General features: G+C 44.3%; 1 protein-coding gene across 27 annotated transcripts in view; it reads left to right on the top strand.

The window, feature by feature from the left end:
• Positions 1 to 18,090, top strand: part of LOC146813293 (uncharacterized) — a 455,769-nt gene that overhangs the window by 204,086 nt on the left and 233,593 nt on the right. For 18 of the 27 annotated variants that reach the window (XM_085620134.1, XM_085620133.1, XM_085620117.1 and 15 more), the window contains 3 exons: positions 4,756 to 4,794; positions 7,241 to 7,279; positions 8,679 to 8,762. In XM_085620134.1, the coding sequence (XP_085476260.1) occupies positions 4,756 to 4,794; positions 7,241 to 7,279; positions 8,679 to 8,762 (162 nt within the window). The remainder of the gene's footprint in view (positions 1 to 4,755; positions 4,795 to 7,240; positions 7,280 to 8,678; positions 8,763 to 18,090) is intronic. The other 9 variants (XM_085620139.1, XM_085620136.1, XM_085620138.1 and 6 more) reach the window with 4 other exon arrangements.

Below are 18,090 nucleotides of genomic sequence, written 5' to 3'. Positions count from 1 at the left end.
GTTCTTGAAGATCAGGGCATGTATATCTCAGTACATTGCTAAAGCAAACCTCCCTTCTCATGTCCTGTTGGACCTTTTATTGCAACCATTCTTGCACCTTCAATTATTTTATTTGTATTTGTAAGATATTGAACAATTCCATGGAGTTAGTGATTATAGCCAGTTCTTCAGACTGTTTAGCCTTCAATTGTCGAATCAGAGGTGGTTCTAACTCAGTAATCTATTCTTATGGGTAATAATCTCTTGCTAAGGCATCTGACGTATCGTTTTGAGTCTCAGGGCAATGTGTTATTGAGATAGTGCAGTCAGAGAAAAATAAGGACTATCGTACCTGTTGAGTTGTTAAGGCTTGTGCAGATGTATGGAATTTCAAATTCCTGTAGTCTGAACAAATTTCAATGGTTTGTCTGGCCCTATCAAATAATGGCACCATTCGTCTAAGGCTCTTTTAATGGCTAAGAGTTCCTTGTCTGAAATATTATAATTCAGTTCAAAAGGTCTAAACGCATGAGAGTAGAAGGCCACAGGGTGTACTTGACTTGTCTTTAGATGCCTGTGGGATAGGACCTATCCCACTTCATGATGTGAATAGGTAGGTTCCAAAACAGAGGGTAGTTTTGCAACAGGGAGACGCACAACAGGGGCTTACACAAATCATGCATGCAATTGAGTGAGAGCTGCTTTATCTTCTGAGGTCCACTTAAAGGACATGCCTTTACACAGCAGATGGGTCATGGGATATACTATGGAGGAAAAGGACCTGATTTAGATGTTGGTGGTATGGATATTCCATCGCAATGAAGATGGATTATCCATACTTCTAGGACTGTGCTCCTCCGGCCATAGCTATATGTGGGTGGTCATCTGTTTTCATCCCGGAGGAAACTAATTTGTCTCCGCTGTGATTAAACCCCTTCAACAGCCCTATGGAGTAAGGCTCATCGGAGGCAGACCTTTAACTCCACCCACCAAATTTAATGGGCCGCATCAGAGGTTAGTTTTCACTGCCTGTCACCCCCAGGAAAATTCTGGTGGAAATAGGCACAGAAAGCTGCTAAATGCTCCCCCTACGAATGAATGAATGAATGAAATTAAATTTATAACGCGCTAGACTCAGCCCAAAGGGCATCAAGGCGCCTAACATAATAACTAGAATAGTGCTGCAATGTTAGTGATATGCTTTCCTAAAGAGCCAGGTCTTAAGGGCTCCCTTAAAGAGGGGTAAGGATGAGATGGCCTTAAGCTCAAGGGGAAGTGCGTTCCACAGACGCGGAGCAGCCGATGCAAAGGCTCTCGCTCCCCATCTTGTCTTCTTGGTGGGGGGGAAAACAAGAAGATTCTGTTGTGCAGATCTGAGACATCTGCCAGGCACATATCGGAACAGCAAAGATCCTAATCCATCCGTCGATCCGGCCATGAGTGCCTTGTGGACTAGACAAACAATTTTAAAAGAAATGCGATGTTCAATGGGCAACCAGTGAAGATTCTTCCTAGCCAGAGTGGCGGAGGCTGAACTTGGAAGGTCCAGAACAAATCTTGCTGCTGCATTCTGAGTTACTTGTAGACGCAGCAGCAATCCCTTGTTGATCTGAGTGTATAGTGCGTTACAATAATCTAAACGAGACCAAATCAATGCTACAACTGTTTGTTTTCTTGCTTGGGGGGATAGGTAGTGAACTATTCTACGGAGGATTTTTAGAACTCCCCAACAGGTAGCTACAGTTCTATTTATCTGGAGGTTCATGGCCAACTCTGTGTCAAAGATGACCCCCAGATTCTTTGCCGACTGTGAGGGGGTTGGACAGGTCCCCAATGATGGCGGCCACCATTCATTCTACCATGTGAGATAATTCACAGTGTGATAGGAGCATTTCCTGTTGTAGTTTTAAAAACAATCCTGCTTCAGCATTTTCTTTTTGAAAATAACAAAGAAAACAGTTTGATGGATTGCTCTGTCAATTTTACGGAGCCATGCTCCAAACTTGAAAAAGCATTGAAAGATTCCTGCCAATGCATTAGAAATTACTTGGCGGTCATTGCTAAATTTGGCGGGCAAAGTAGTCTTCGTCTGGTGGATGTTAAATCCTCTGCTAGACCAGCGGCCATTAATCTATCCCAAAATTATAAATTGGGCCCAAAGTCTCTAATGAAAAGTTTGTGAATACTAAAATGGTTTGCAAACCCTTTGCTAATTTGTGAAGGTCATTGTACTATCGATTTTACCTTGTTATCATTCAATCTGATTGCATTTGTACTGATGACTTAGCCTAAAAATCCATCTGAATTACATGAATGTGTAATATTTCTAATTTTGCAAAGAAACAATTTATTTCTAATATCTCAACTAGCACTTCCACATGATCCACGCGTTCCTGCATGGACTTGGAATAAATAAGGATATCGTTTATAAAGATGATACAGAAGACGTCTAAATAGCCTCTTAGAGATCCAATTTCTTGAATATGAATGTTCTCTTAATTTGATCCAGAAGTACTGGTATGAAAAGCAATGAGTAACGATTTTTGACTGTTACTCTGTTTATTGCTCTGTAATCAATACAAACTTGCAGTTCTTCTCTATTCTTGGGTACAAAGAAAAGAGGATAGTAAAAGGATGACTGAGAGGGCCAGATGTAGCCAGTGGCTACGTTCTGCTTAAGATAGGTCTTTAGATGTGGGTTTTAGGTTGGCTCACCAGGGTATATCCGACTTTAGGGTATCGTGCCCTGGTAATAAATCTATGTTGCAGTCGTAATTGCGTTGTTGGAGAAGTTCACTGATCTTTCACTTAACATAAACACCCTGATAATCTGGATAACATTCTGGTAGGGTTACAACACAACACACCTGAGTATGTTCACTTACGTGAGTCATTTTGGTGGACCTTCAGTTTCATTAGACAAAGCAATATCAGGGAAGCAATTTTTGTTACAGACGTTTGTTTGTAACGACCTATGAGCATATGGCCCAATATAGCAACATTTTATGGATTGTTAATAATGGTGTCCCTCAGCTGAGTTTGAATTGTGGTGCATCAATAAGGTCAAATCAGATGTGTTTGAGAAATTTCATACCTACTTTTATAAGCATGTTTTCAGTATGGTAGTGCAGAGATCTTGACATTAGGGCAAAGCCATCACTGCCTTAACAGGCTCAGGAATATCTTTCTTAATACAGAGAATTTATGGTTTTCAGGCCTATTCTTCATCTATAAAGTGTCCTGTGACTCCAGAATCCAATAAGGCAGGAACCTTCACTTGTCTGACAGTAGTTAAAATATAGACAGCTATAATAGTCAAACGTGCCACAGAGCTCTGGAGGGTATTTGCCAAATAGGCTGAAGATGCAGGAAGCAATAATCTTGGACAGGGGACTTATGATGAGTCTGAGAGAAGTTGTTTTCTGACTCTGGTCCATCATTGGGCCTGCTCGTTATCACTATAGCCTGATTCTTCATTGTTGGTTTAATTTCTGCTCCCTTACCTCTTGCGCTACAATCCCTAATAAAGTGACTGCAATGACTACAATACATGTAGAGCTTAAGCTTCCTTCTCTTTTCCCTCTTTTCAAGTGACAGAGGTCCTCTCATACTGTTCATTTGCATAGATCCTACTACGTTTGATTTATTTGCATCATCAGTTAGATGTTTGCTAGGTCAAACAATAATATTACACTTACAGTTTCTTCTCTTAGAATCAATGATCTGGTTCTGCAGTCAGTTCTATCAATTCTTCTCAAAAACATCATAAAGGTTTCTACCTGAGCCACAGCATGTTTTTTTCTCCTCTGAGACCTTGATAAAAGAAGGATGCTCGCTTTTCAACTGGCCACAATATGTCTGCTGAAGTTGGGTACGTGCGTTAGTAGGTCTTGAGATCCTTTTCTCAGAGTCAGTAACTCTTTATTCAGAGACAAGGAATGAGTTTTCCTATCAAATAACCTTTACATTTCACATCAAAAAATTCTTGAATATGTACAAGATTAGATCATTCTTTTCGATGAAGGGTATTGACCAGCTACCATCTGTTAAGACTCTGGCACTAATCTGTGATCTTTATCTGGGAGGAGCGACGCACACATGCCAAGAGATTTATCTGTCTTCACGACCTCCCTGGACCAGCCTAGCATAACTACACATTAGCCGTTACAAGGAATGTAGGGAAAAGTGGGTAAGAAAACAAGGAGAAGAAAGAAGAGCGAAGAGTGCTAAGTCCTGCTATTCCTAAGTGGAGAATGAGGTATTGTCTCCTTTGGGACTTGCGAGTGCTTGTTGTCACTGCAATTTATAAAAATACGTTAACACCTGAGCACCTGTGGAGTGAGTCCCACAGCCACCTATTCTTGACCAACTATTCCTATTTGTTGACCTAACTTCCAATCCCCCCCTTTACTGCATTAATTTCTGTGTCGATGTTGGATCAGGTACTCAGTTTGTTCTGAAAGAGATCACAAAACAATTAAGAACTTGCACTACTCTCCCTTAAAAGCCAAATTAGATGTTCCCCTTTTCCTCACACTGCGATCCCAGACACTCGTTCTCTCTTTGAGGGTTTTTTAACTACAATCCTTAGTGTTATGTCACATTTTAAGTTTCAGGCAGTTCCTGGACAGCTTGCACACTGAACTATAACATCACACGGTACTGTGACCCTGCTTGCAGTGGAATACTTGTGTTCTACAACTGTTCTGTAGTTTGCTAGTTTCCTCTCTGGCTCATTTGACTTTTAATCCTTAACCATGTCTTTTCGTTCTACAGGGCTCCTGGACTCTCTGATCCCTTCGGACCAAGTTGACGGTAAATTAAAATCTTCTAATCAAATGAGCATGCTAATAAGCGTCTGCGCCGTACCTTCTGCAAGTGACTACAAGTTCCTACTGTAGTGTCTGGAGGGATTTAGGGTGCCCTCATCTAGATGTCTGCTGTGTCTTCTGACTGCATGGTTCCTTCCCAAAGGAGAGAAAATAAAGCTTGTCTTGGTTTGCTTGTTGGGAAACGTGGCTGTTTTGCATTGGAAATGTAATTTACTTTGGTTGATAAAGATTGTGAATTCCTCGTGGCCAGCTACATTTATTTGTGGTGGCTGAACCACGTGAATCGGAACTAAGAGTTACACAAGAGAGTGTGCAGAGTAGAATTAGGCAGCGGCCCCCACGTAGGGTAGAAGAGTGTCCTGAATTTGGTGAAGGGGGAGTTTAATTCCCTGACTCAGGAAGCAGAGGAGGTTGGTTCCAGGTTTTTAGGGTAACTCCTCTATCAGATTTTGCCTTCCCCTTTTGTGACAACCCTGCTACTGTATGCACAGTAACCACACATTTTCTTGGTTCTCCTGTCTGGAGGCTTGGTCCTCTTATTGCAAGGCTGTAATTATTTCTAAAATAGTGGTTAAAACCCTGTTGGTGTTCATTACTCAGGTTAGTCGTAACTAGGTTTTGGCTATCTGTCAGGTTCCTATTAAGACAGGTTTCAACTATTAGAGGTAATGGATGCACTAACCTGTCGTCCACTGACCCAGTAGGAGCGATGAACAAAAATATTGTCACCTCTGCCCAGCTGCTTTATCTAGGATGGATGCTCATGGGCTCTAAATCCCAAAAGAACACAGAGGGTTTGGGGGAAGAAATAGGGCCCTGTGTGACTTGTGCAATAGAGCATTGCCTCAACTCTGTCCGTCTTTGGTGGGCCTCTGGCTCTATGCCAGGTAACCATCGGAAGAGCCCTCTCTTCCAGTTTAATCTTTCTCAATTGTCTGCAACAAAAAGTGGCCTTGTCAGAACAGCCCCACAGACTCTAAAATGCAACAGCTGTACAATCTAATAGCACTACTTCAACATTCTCATTGAGCTCACCTTTTAAATAGTTTTCTCATTGATTCAAGGTTACCTCAATGTCCCTTTGAATTGAGGGTTCTGAGTTTGTGAATTATTAAGATTTTCAAACATTTTTCCACTCAAGTTCGCTGCTCTATACTGCGGCTTTCTCTCACACTGTCTTTGTGACTGCAATGACTACAATACATGCAGAGCTTAACCTTCCTTCTCTTTTCCCTCTTTTCAAGTAACAGAGGTCCTCTCATACTGTTCATTTGCATAGATCCTACTACGTTTGATTTATTTGCATCATCAGTTAGATGTTTGCTAGGTCAAACAATAATATTACACTTACAGTTTCTTCTCTTAGAATCAATGATCTGGTTCTGCAGTCAGTTCTATCAATTCTTCTCAAAAACATCATAAAGGTTTCTACCTGAGCCACAGCATGTTTTTTTCTCCTCTGAGACCTTGATAAAAGAAGGATGCTCGCTTTTCAACTGGCCACAATATGTCTGCTGAAGTTGGGTATGTGCGTTAGTAGGTCTTGAGATCCTTTTCTCAGAGTCAGTAACTCTTTATTCAGAGACAAGGAATGAGTTTTCCTATCAAATAACCTTTACATTTCACATCAAAAAATTCTTGAATATGTACAAGATTAGATCATTCTTTTCGATGAAGGGTATTGACCAGCTACCATCTGTTAAGACTCTGGCACTAATCTGTGATCTTTATCTGGGAGGAGCGACGCACACATGCCGAGAGATTTATCTGTCTTCACGACCTCCCTGGACCAGCCTAGCATAACTACACATTAGCCGTTACAAGGAATGTAGGGAAAAGTGGGTAAGAAAACAAGGAGAAGAAAGAAGAGCGAAGAGTGCTAAGTCCTGCTATTCCTAAGTGGAGAATGAGGTATTGTCTCCTTTGGGACTTGCGAGTGCTTGTTGTCACTGCAATTTATAAAAATACGTTAACACCTGGTTACCTGTGGAGTGAGTCCCACAGCCACCTATTCTTGACCAACTATTCCTATTTGTTGACCTAACTTCCAATCCCCCCCTTTACTGCATTAATTTCTGTGTCGATGTTGGATCAGGTACTCAGTTTGTTCTGAAAGAGATCACAAAACAATTAAGAACTTGCACTACTCTCCCTTAAAAGCCAAATTAGATGTTCCCCTTTTCCTCACCCTGCGATCCCAGACACTCGTTCTCTCTTTGAGGGGTTTTTAACTACAATCCTTAGTGTTATGTCACATTTTAAGTTTCAGGCAGTTCCTGGACAGCTTGCACACTGAACTATAACATCACACGGTACTGTGACCCTGCTTGCAGTGGAATACTTGTGTTCTACAACTGTTCTGTAGTTTGCTAGTTTCCTCTATGGCTCACTTGACTTTTAATCCTTATCCATGTCTTTTCGTTCTACAGGGCTCCTGAACTCTCTGATCCCTTCGGACCAAGTTGACGGTAAATTAAAATCTTCTAATCAAATGAGCATGCAAATAAGCGTCTGCACCGTATCTTCTGCAAGTGGCTACAAGTTCCTATTGTAGTGTCTGGAGGGATTTAGGGTGCCCTCATCTAGATGTCTGCTGTGTCTGCTGACTGCATGGTTCCTTCCCAAAGGAGAGAAAATAAAGCTTGTCTTGGTTTGCTTGTTGGGAAACTTGGCTGTTTTGCATTGGAAATGTAATTTACTTTGGTTGATAAAGATTGTGAATTCCTCGTGGGCAGCTACATTTATTTGTGGTGGCTGAACCACGTGAATCGGAACTAAGAGTTACACAAGAGAGTGTGCAGAGTAGAATTAGGCAGCAGCCCCCACTTAGGGTAGAAGAGTGTCCTGAATTTGGTGAAGGGTAGTTTAATTCCCTGACCCAGGAAGCAGAGGAGGTTGGTTCCAGGGTTTTAGGGTAACTCCTCTATCAGATTTTGCCTTCCCCTTTTGTGACAACCCTGCTACTTCTGTATGCACAGTACCCACACATTTTCTCAATTCTTGGTTCTCCTGTCTGGAGGCTTGGTCCTCTTATTGCAAGGCTGTAATTATTTCTAAAATAGTGGTTAAAACCCTGTTGGTGTTCATTACTCAGGCTAGTAGTAACTAGGTTTTGGCTATCTGTCAGGTTCCTATTAAGACAGCTTTCAACCAGTAGAGGTAATGGATGCACTAACCTGTCGTCCACTGACCCAGTAGGAGCAATGAACAAAAATATTGTCACCTCTGCCCAGCTGCTTTATCTAGGATGGATGCTCGTGGGCTCTAAATCCCAAAAGAACACAGAGGGTTTGGGGGAAGAAATAGGGCTGTGTGTGACTTGTGCAATAGAGCATTGCCTCAACTCTGTCTGTCTTTGGTGGGCCTCTGGCTCTATGCCAGGTAACCATCGGAAGAGCCCTCTCTTCCAGTTTATTCTTTCTCAATTGTCTGCAACAAAAAGTGGCATTGCCAGAACAGCCCCACAGACTCTAAAATGCAACAGCTGTACAATCTAATAGCACTACTTCAACATTCTCATTGAGCTCACCTTTTAAATAGTTTTCTCATTGATTCAAGGTTACCTCAATGTCCCTTTGAATTGAGGGTTCTGAGTTTGTGAATTATTAAGATTTTCGAACCTTTTTCCACACAAGTTTGCTGCTCTATACTCCGGCTTTCTCTCACACTGTCTTTATCTTAAAAAACAGAGCAGCTCTAGGGCCGAAGTCACAACTGAATGTCTTGGATCCTTCTACCAAACTGAGCATTAAGTTCTCGATTTCTACAATGTAGTTGCCAACTGCTTGCTTGTTTTAGCCTTGGGCTATTTCTCGTGCATGCCTTAAAATAAGAATCCTTACTTGTTTTTCTCTTATTATATTTCAGATTGCAGCCAATCCGGAGACGTTGACGAGGGAAGCAGGAGTCGATCAGGAAGCTTCCAACAGAAGCAGACAGAATCAATATCAGGTAGGTGCATAGCGACGTTGGGCAGGCAACACTTTTCTTCACAAACACTGTTTGCCAAACAACCGTGTTCTAATTAACATCTTGTCCTCAAGATGGGTGCCAAGATTTCCTGGATGATCTAGAATGTTCTGGAATGTTTCAGACTGTTTCAGGTCACCTGGAGAGTGCAGCTTTTTCCACATTACTTCCAGCACGCATCATGAAGTCAAATGTGGTTCAAGTAGCACAGTTTGTAACAAGTTAACGTTCTCATGTTGATCATATCATAAACATAGTGTTCGAGGCATATGAGCTGCAGATTACACACTGTGCATAGATCGCCATCTGGTGTTGGGCCCGGATGTTGCAGTTGTTTTTCTCTTGGAAAGTCTTTGGAAGTCACGAGGTATGTGACTCTTCCTTTGGATCGTATTGCGCATGGGCTTCGGCTCCATCCTCAGATTGTTTTTTTCCGCCATCGGGCTCGGATGTGTTCTTCGCGCTCCAGTTCGGAACCGTTCCAGTTTTTCTGTTAGGCGCACAATCCTCCCCCCTTCGACGGTATTGTCTCGATCGCGTTCTCAAACACTCAACGGTGCTCTCAATAATCGAAGTCTTCGATTCTGGTCTTCAACGAAGGCCTTCGGGCCTACCTGAGCCCCGGTCCTGGCTGATGGAAAGGACTCCATTTAAGAACTGTCCTCGATGCGGGTCGAAGTTTCCCCACAAATCTCCATGAGGTGTGCAACCTCTGCCTCTCCCAAGAACACGAGGCAAGGGACTGTCCAGCTTGCGCCTCCTTCTGATTGAAGAAGACGATCCAGGACCAACGAGCAAGGAGAACAATGGCACACTCGTTGACTTCGATCCACGACGACATCTTCGAAGAAGGCGTCGATGTCCCGGAACAACAGCACACCGAAGAGGACCTCGTGAGCGCCTCCGAAGCTGACGACTCCGGCGTCGAGGACATTTCTCCGGCACAGAGGGGCGTGAGTACAACCATCAACCCCGACCCAAAACCCCCATCCACGCCATTGAAAAAGACTTCGGTCACGCCTTTGCCTTCGGGCCTAGGTATACACCAAAAGACTGCTTCCCATACCTCGCTTTTGGGCCCGGTTAAGAAGCCCATCAAGCCTTCAGGCAGCTCGGGCTCGAGCCAGCCTACCCTCGGCGCCGAAAAAACCTCATCGGCACCGACACCGAAAAAGAAAACGCCCCTTTCCCCTGTCCGTGCCGAGCTTGAAACCGAAGCTCTCGGTGCCGAAGACTGGCACCGGCTCCTCGGCACCCATACCACCCTCGGAACCGAGCAACAAGCCGAAAAGCCTAGACTCCCAAACCTCGAAGCCGAAAGCCACCTTGGAACTGAGGAAGTCAAAAGACACTGTTAAACCCCACGGTTCGAAACCAAGAACCAGTACCGAATCGACGCCGAAAAAACCCACAACTCCGACACCATCTGCACCGAAGGATCTGCCCCTTACAGACAAACTGTTTCGACCCGATCCTTACCAAAAAACCCTCGTAAAAGATCCAAAGACTGGTCATTTGTCGCTTAGCACCAGAAAAAGACCACTGGACAAGCCTGCAGCAGCTCCACCACCAAAAAGGAGAGACTTTGCCACCTCAACCTTTGAAGATTCGATCACCTCCTCCTCCACCTCCACCTCCACCTCCTCCTCCTCCTGCTTCTCCTCCCCCACCTCATTCTCTTACACCATCTCCAGATGAGGATGATGATGATGACATCTACGACACAGGGGATGGGGCGGACAACCAACCAACAGGGGACCCTACTCCAACAGGTTCCCCAGACCCATGGGATGACTACATCTCAGACGTCCCTAACGTCCCGCAGGACGGGCTTTACCCTTCTAGACCCTCCCCCCCAGAGGACACCATGGGTTTTAACCAACTACTCCATAGGGCTGCCCGCTACCACGGGGTTGATCTCCACACACACCCCGTAGAGAAGGACTTCCTCTTAGATACATTCGACACTGCACACAGGTCTACCTCAATTCTGCCAATGCTTAAGGGAGTTATTAAGCACGCACCAGAGGTTTTTAAAGACCCAGTTAGGACCAGGGTCATTAACCCACGTATTGAGAAAAAATATAAAGCCGCCCCAACAGACCCACCCTATATTAAAGGCCCGCACCACTAGACTCCCTGGTAGTCTCAAATGCGAGGAAACGTGCCAATTCCCAGGCATCAGGTGAGGCACCACCGCCAGATAAGGAGTCTAAACTCCTAGACGCCTCTGGGAAACGGACAGCGTCCCAGGTGGCCAACATCTAGCGTATCGCTAACCCCCAAGCGCTCCTAGCCAGATATGACAGGGCACATTATGATGAGCTGGAGACAATCATGCAACACCTCCCTGATAAATATAAACATAGGGCCAACAAATTGATTCAAGAGGGCAAAAACATTACAAACACTTCCATTCGTTGTGCCCTCGATGCAGCTTACACCGCCTCCAGGGCAATTAATACCAGCACCCTTCTGCGTAGGCATGCTTGGCTACGCATCTCGGGTTTCAAACCTGAGGTTCAAAGTTCCATCCTCAATCACCCCTTTGATGAGAAACATCTGTTTGGTCCTAACGTCGATATAGCCCTCGAAAAAATGAAGGACACAGACACGGCAAAATCTATGGGAGCCTTGCAGTGGCAAGCTCTCAGGTGCTCCTTTCGCCGTTCCTCCTTTAGAAGCAACACCAGAGGCTACTCCTCCAACAGCGCCTCCACTTCATACAAAACCCCTACCCAATCCACCTTCACTAGGGGTTATCAAAGAGGCAGTTACAGAGGTAATAATAACAAAGGCAGAGGCAAAACTAACACCTCCCGCTCTGCTTCTACCCCCACCCAGTGACTTCCCTCCACATCCCCCAGACTATTCCACTCCAGTCGGGGGCAGACTTCACAATTTCCTTCCTGTCTGGGCTACCATCCCCTCAGACAGGTGGGTAAACAAATAATCCAATCAGGCTACTGTCTAGAGCTAACATCTACCCCCCCACCATTCCACCCAAACAGCACCCAATGTCACAGGAACATTTGTCACTTCTAAAGCAGGAGGTAATCTCCCTCCTACAAAAAGATGCAATAGAACTAGTTCCTGCCCACAAACAAAACAAGGGAGTTTACTCCCTATATTTTCTCATACCAAAAAAGGACGGCTCTCTGAGGCCCATTCTGGACCTCAGACCCCTAAACCAATACATACACTCAGATCATTTTCACATGGTCACACTCCAGCAGGTGCTTCCTCTGCTCTCCCAAAACGACTTCCTGACCACCATAGACCTCAAGGACGCCTATTTCCACATTCCCGTTCACACCGCTCACAGGAAGTTTCTCAGATTCGTAGTGGATAGTCACCACTACCAATTCAAAGTACTCCCCTTCGGATTCACCACTGCCCCAAGAGTGTTTACCAAGTGCCTAGCAGTAGTGGCAGCACACCTGAGAAGACAACACATACACATCTTCTCATATCTAGACGACTGGCTTATAAAGGCCAGCTCATACAACCAGTGTGTACAACACACTCATGCCACGATCCAACTACTTCACGACCTAGGCTTCACAGTAAACTACACCAAATCCCATCTGCATCCCTCCCACGTACAACAATACCTCTGTGCCACCATAGACACCTCAAAGGCGTTAGCCTACCCCAGCCCTGCCCGGATAGCAAGCACACAAGCTCTTCGCGCCAAATTTAAACCTCAACACTCACTTCCAGCCCGAGTGTTCATGCAACTTATAGGGATGATGGCCTCTTGCGTATTCATAGTACCTCATGCAAGACTCCAGATGCGTCCTCTCCAAGAGTGCCTATTACACCAATGGAACCAGGCTCAAGGTCAGCTAACAGATCTGGTGTTGGTAGACGGTCATGCCCATCGCTCTCTGCAGTGGTGGACCACCAAAAACCTTTCCAAAGGGTGACCGCTCCTAGGGCCGGTTTCTCAAATATTTCTAACAGCGGACGCATCGCTCTCCGGCTGGGGAGCTCATATACTTCATCATACCATGCAGGGCAGGTGGACACCTCAACAAAAGTTACTCCACATCAACCATCTTGGGTAACTGGCCATATTTCTAGCCCTGAAAGCCTTTCAAACACACGTCTCAGGCAAGGCTGTCTTAGTCCGCACAGACAACATGATAGCAATGTACTACATCCAAAAACAAAGCGGCACACACTCTCTGCAGCTCTCTCAGCTAGCACAGACCATATGGAGGTGGGCCATAAATCAAAACATTTTTCTCCTAGCACAACATGTCCCAGGAATCTAAACCACCATTGCAGATCTGTTGAGCCGTCAAACTCAACAAATCCACGAGTGGGAACTTCATCCACAAGTTCTTCTATACCATTCTTTCAAACATGGGGGCAACTACAAATAAAGCTCTTCGCCACCTACGAAAACGCCAAATGCCCAATCTTCGCCGCCAGATATCCACACCCATTGTCCAAAGGCAATGCGATATGGATGAACTGGTCAGGCAAATTTGCGTTCACTGTTCCGTGTCTCCCACTCATTCCATTAGTGGTGCGCAAACTACAGCAACACTCCCTAACTCTCATCCTAGTTGCTCCAACTTGGGCCAGACAACTGTGGTACACCACATTGCTGGAACACTACATAGTTCCGTATCAAAAATTACACCTCTCTTCACACCTCTTAACCCAGAACCATGGAGAGATCACACACCCGGACCCAGCTCAGCTCAACCTTGCTATCTGGCTCCTGAAATCCTAGAATTTGGCTACCTAAATCTTCCCCCTGACTGTATAAACGTCATTAAAGAAGCTAGACGTCCTACCACTTGAGCTTGCTACGCAGCCAAGTGGAAACGATTTGTGATTTATTGTCACAACAATAATATCAACCCCTTGGATGTGTCTATCCTACACATCATAGGCTACTTACTATACCTACAAAGATGCAACCTAGCCTACACGTCTATTAGACTACACCTTGCTGCCATAGCAGCGTATCTACAAAATAGACAGCATCTATCCCTCTTTAGAGTACCTGCCATAAAAGCCTTCATGGAAGGCCTCAAACGAATAATTCCCCCTAGAATGCCAGCCTCACCAGTGTGGAACCTAAACATCGTTCTCACAAGACTAATGGGGCCTCCATTCGAACCTCTACATAAATGCGAGCTTCAATTTTTAACATGGAAAACAGCTTTTCTTGTAGCCATTGCTTCCCTCAGAAGGGTCAGTGAAATACAAGCACTCACCATTCAAGAATCTTTTCTGCAAGTGCATCATAATAAGGTTGTTCTCCGCACTAATCCAAAATTCCTTCCTAAAGTCATTTCTCCCTTTCACCTCAATCAATCTGTGGAACTGCCTGTAGTCTTCTCGAAGCAACAAACCATTGCAGAAAGAGCTCTGCACACCCTAGACGTCAAAAGAGCTTTACTCTACTACATCGAGAGAACACAACCTTTTCGCAAGACCAAACAATTATTTGTGTCTTTCTCACCACCACACAAAGGCAACCCAATCTCCATATCTGGGATAGCTAGGTGGATTGTTAAATGCATACAGATTTGCTACCACAAAGCAAAACAAACGCTATCTGTTCCCCCTAAAGCCCACTCTACACGTAAGATAGGGGCTTCCATGTCATTTTTAGGGAACATCCCATTAGATGATATCTGCAAAGCAGCTACATGGTCTACACCACACACTTTCACTAAACACTATTGTGTAGATGTGCAAACTAAGCAACAAGCTAGTGTGAGCCAGGCTGTCCTTAAAACACTGTTTCAAACAACTGCAACAGATACTGGTGGTCGCCGCTAAGAGGGGGTACTGCTACACAATCTATGCACAGTGTGTAATCTGCAGCTCATATGCCTCGAATGGAATATGCTACTTACCAGTATGCATCTGTTCTTGGCATGTAGAGCTGCAGATCTACACACGCCCACCCGCCTCCCCGGCTACCTTTATCTGTTCCAGTTTTATCTTATTTAGATACAGCACACATGGGGATCTTTCCTGTTTCTTACAAAGCTCCATAATTTCCCTGCTGGCGAAAAACAATCTGAGGATGGAGCCGCAGCCCATGCGCAATATGATCCAAGGGAGGAGTCACATACCTCCTGACTTCCAAAGACTTTCCAAGAGAAAAACAACTGCAACATCTGGGCCCAACACCAGATGGCGATCTATGTACAGTGTGTAGATCTGCAGCTCTACGTGCCAAGAACAGATGCATACTGGTAAGTAGCATATTCCTTAAAGCCAACAGCTCAGATCCTGATGTTGCTGACATCCTGTCATTAATCTGTCACCTTCTCCATGCCAAGACCTTGGGAGTCCAGATTGTACCTATGGACACGGATGAGAATCTATGTTTGGTTAACTTTCTAGCTGCTATCAGGACTTTATTGGAGGCTGTAACAGTACTCCCCAATATTATCTGTCAGCTTGGCGGCGGTTTGTGCTTGATTGGGTGTAACCTGTGAAATTTGAGAATTTGAGGGACATGGGGAAGGTTTTCTACTGGTTCTGTGACCTCTCTTTGAACCGTACCCAATCCACTAAGTAAAATACTTGGCCTTGCTGTTGTTTGGAGCCTAACATCTGGTTGACTTTGTATTTCTGTTTTCATTCAATGTCTGTTGGGTCGGTTAGTGTAATCGATTCGGTCTCTGGATTGCAGAACTTGAGCATAGATACATAGAACACTGGATCAACACAAAGACTAGAAATGAGTTGTAATTTCATTGCCACTGGATTGATTATGTCGCACACAGTGAAAGGCCCTAAAAGTGGGCTTTATCTTACGGTTTCCATGCAAGATTAAATGTTTAGTTGCCAGCCAAGCTAGGTCTTCTGTTTTATACTGTGTCCCTTACAGTGATTTCTATCATGATATTTCTTTAGTTGCTTCCTGAGCTTTTTCCAAATTTCTCAAGTTATTTGCAGTGTTTTACTTAAGGTCTTGTGATGTTCTTGTTCTGAAGGTAAAGGTGAAGTTCAGGCAATTAAAAGGGCAGTACATTATGATAAATCAGTTTATACACTAGAAGGTGGAACAATCCAGGGTTGAGTATTCTGTATTGTTGTGCACAAAATCTGCCATCCACAAGTTTCCTGACCAATCTTCTTCTTGCTGCAGAGCTAAACTATAGAAATATTGCCCCAAGGTTTGTCTTAAACGTTTTGTCATTTAGTCTGTTTCTGGGTGATAGCTTGTAGATAAGCAAGCATCGACCTTAAATTTTTGGAAAGTTGCAGTTAGAAATAGGAAGTAAACTGCGTTACCCAGTCCGAAATGATCACCCTGGGATGAAATGTTGGGAAACATTTTGTCCCAACTCAGGTGCATTCGGGAGTTTGGCGAGGGTGTGAAGTGCCCCATTTTAGTTAGATGGTGAATGACCACCTGTGCGTTTGCTTGGAAGATATTTTATCACAAAGTCTATTGAGATGGCATACCATGGTGATGGTGGTATGGGAATAGTTTGCAGTAGGCAGGCTGGTCTCTGGTGGCCAGATCTGACTAGAGCACAGATTTAAAAAGTGTCTATATACCTTTCTTCCTCGGCTCTCACAGTTGGCTACCAAAAATTGCATAGAATAAGCAACATGGTCTTCTGTACCCTCATATGAGCAGTACAATCTCAATCTTGTGAATATTGAATTGTTTGTTCTTGAAGATCAGGGCATGTATATCTCAGTACATTGCTAAAGCAAACCTCCCTTCTCATGTCCTGTTGGACCTTTTATTGCAACCATTCTTGCACCTTCAATTATTTTATTTGTATTTGTAAGATATTGAACAATTCCATGGAGTTAGTGATTATAGCCAGTTCTTCAGACTGTTTAGCCTTCAATTGTCGAATCAGAGGTGGTTCTAACTCAGTAATCTATTCTTATGGGTAATAATCTCTTGCTAAGGCATCTGACGTATCGTTTTGAGTCTCAGGGCAATGTGTTATTGAGATAGTGCAGTCAGAGAAAAATAAGGACTATCGTACCTGTTGAGTTGTTAAGGCTTGTGCAGATGTATGGAATTTCAAATTCCTGTAGTCTGAACAAATTTCAATGGTTTGTCTGGCCCTATCAAATAATGGCACCATTCGTCTAAGGCTCTTTTAATGGCTAAGAGTTCCTTGTCTGAAATATTATAATTCAGTTCAAAAGGTCTAAACGCATGAGAGTAGAAGGCCACAGGGTGTACTTGACTTGTCTTTAGATGCCTGTGGGATAGGACCTATCCCACTTCATGATGTGAATAGGTAGGTTCCAAAACAGAGGGTAGTTTTGCAACAGGGAGACGCACAACAGGGGCTTACACAAATCATGCATGCAATTGAGTGAGAGCTGCTTTATCTTCTGAGGTCCACTTAAAGGACATGCCTTTACACAGCAGATGGGTCATGGGATATACTATGGAGGAAAAGGACCTGATTTAGATGTTGGTGGTATGGATATTCCATCGCAATGAAGATGGATTATCCATACTTCTAGGACTGTGCTCCTCCGGCCATAGCTATATGTGGGTGGTCATCTGTTTTCATCCCGGAGGAAACTAATTTGTCTCCGCTGTGATTAAACCCCTTCAACAGCCCTATGGAGTAAGGCTCATCGGAGGCAGACCTTTAACTCCACCCACCAAATTTAATGGGCCGCATCAGAGGTTAGTTTTCACTGCCTGTCACCCCCAGGAAAATTCTGGTGGAAATAGGCACAGAAAGCTGCTAAATGCTCCCCCTACGAATGAATGAATGAATGAAATTAAATTTATAACGCGCTAGACTCAGCCCAAAGGGCATCAAGGCGCCTAACATAATAACTAGAATAGTGCTGCAATGTTAGTGATATGCTTTCCTAAAGAGCCAGGTCTTAAGGGCTCCCTTAAAGAGGGGTAAGGATGAGATGGCCTTAAGCTCAAGGGGAAGTGCGTTCCACAGACGCGGAGCAGCCGATGCAAAGGCTCTCGCTCCCCATCTTGTCTTCTTGGTGGGGGGAATAACAAGAAGATTCTGTTGTGCAGATCTGAGACATCTGCCAGGCACATAGCGGAACAGCAAAGATCCTAATCCATCCGTCGATCCGGCCATGAGTGCCTTGTGGACTAGACAAACAATTTTAAAAGAAATGCGATGTTCAATGGGCAACCAGTGAAGATTCTTCCTAGCCAGAGTGGCGGAGGCTGAACTTGGAAGGTCCAGAACAAATCTTGCTGCTGCATTCTGAGTTACTTGTAGACGCAGCAGCAATCCCTTGTTGATCTGAGTGTATAGTGCGTTACAATAATCTAAACGAGACCCAATCAATGCTACAACTGTTT

The sequence above is a fragment of the Triturus cristatus genome, chromosome 7, assembly GCF_964204655.1.
Source record: "Triturus cristatus chromosome 7, aTriCri1.1, whole genome shotgun sequence".
Lineage (NCBI taxonomy): Eukaryota > Metazoa > Chordata > Amphibia > Caudata > Salamandridae > Triturus > Triturus cristatus.
The sequence above is the reverse complement of the archived record's forward strand: the minus strand, read 5'-3'. Positions and strand labels throughout refer to the sequence as shown.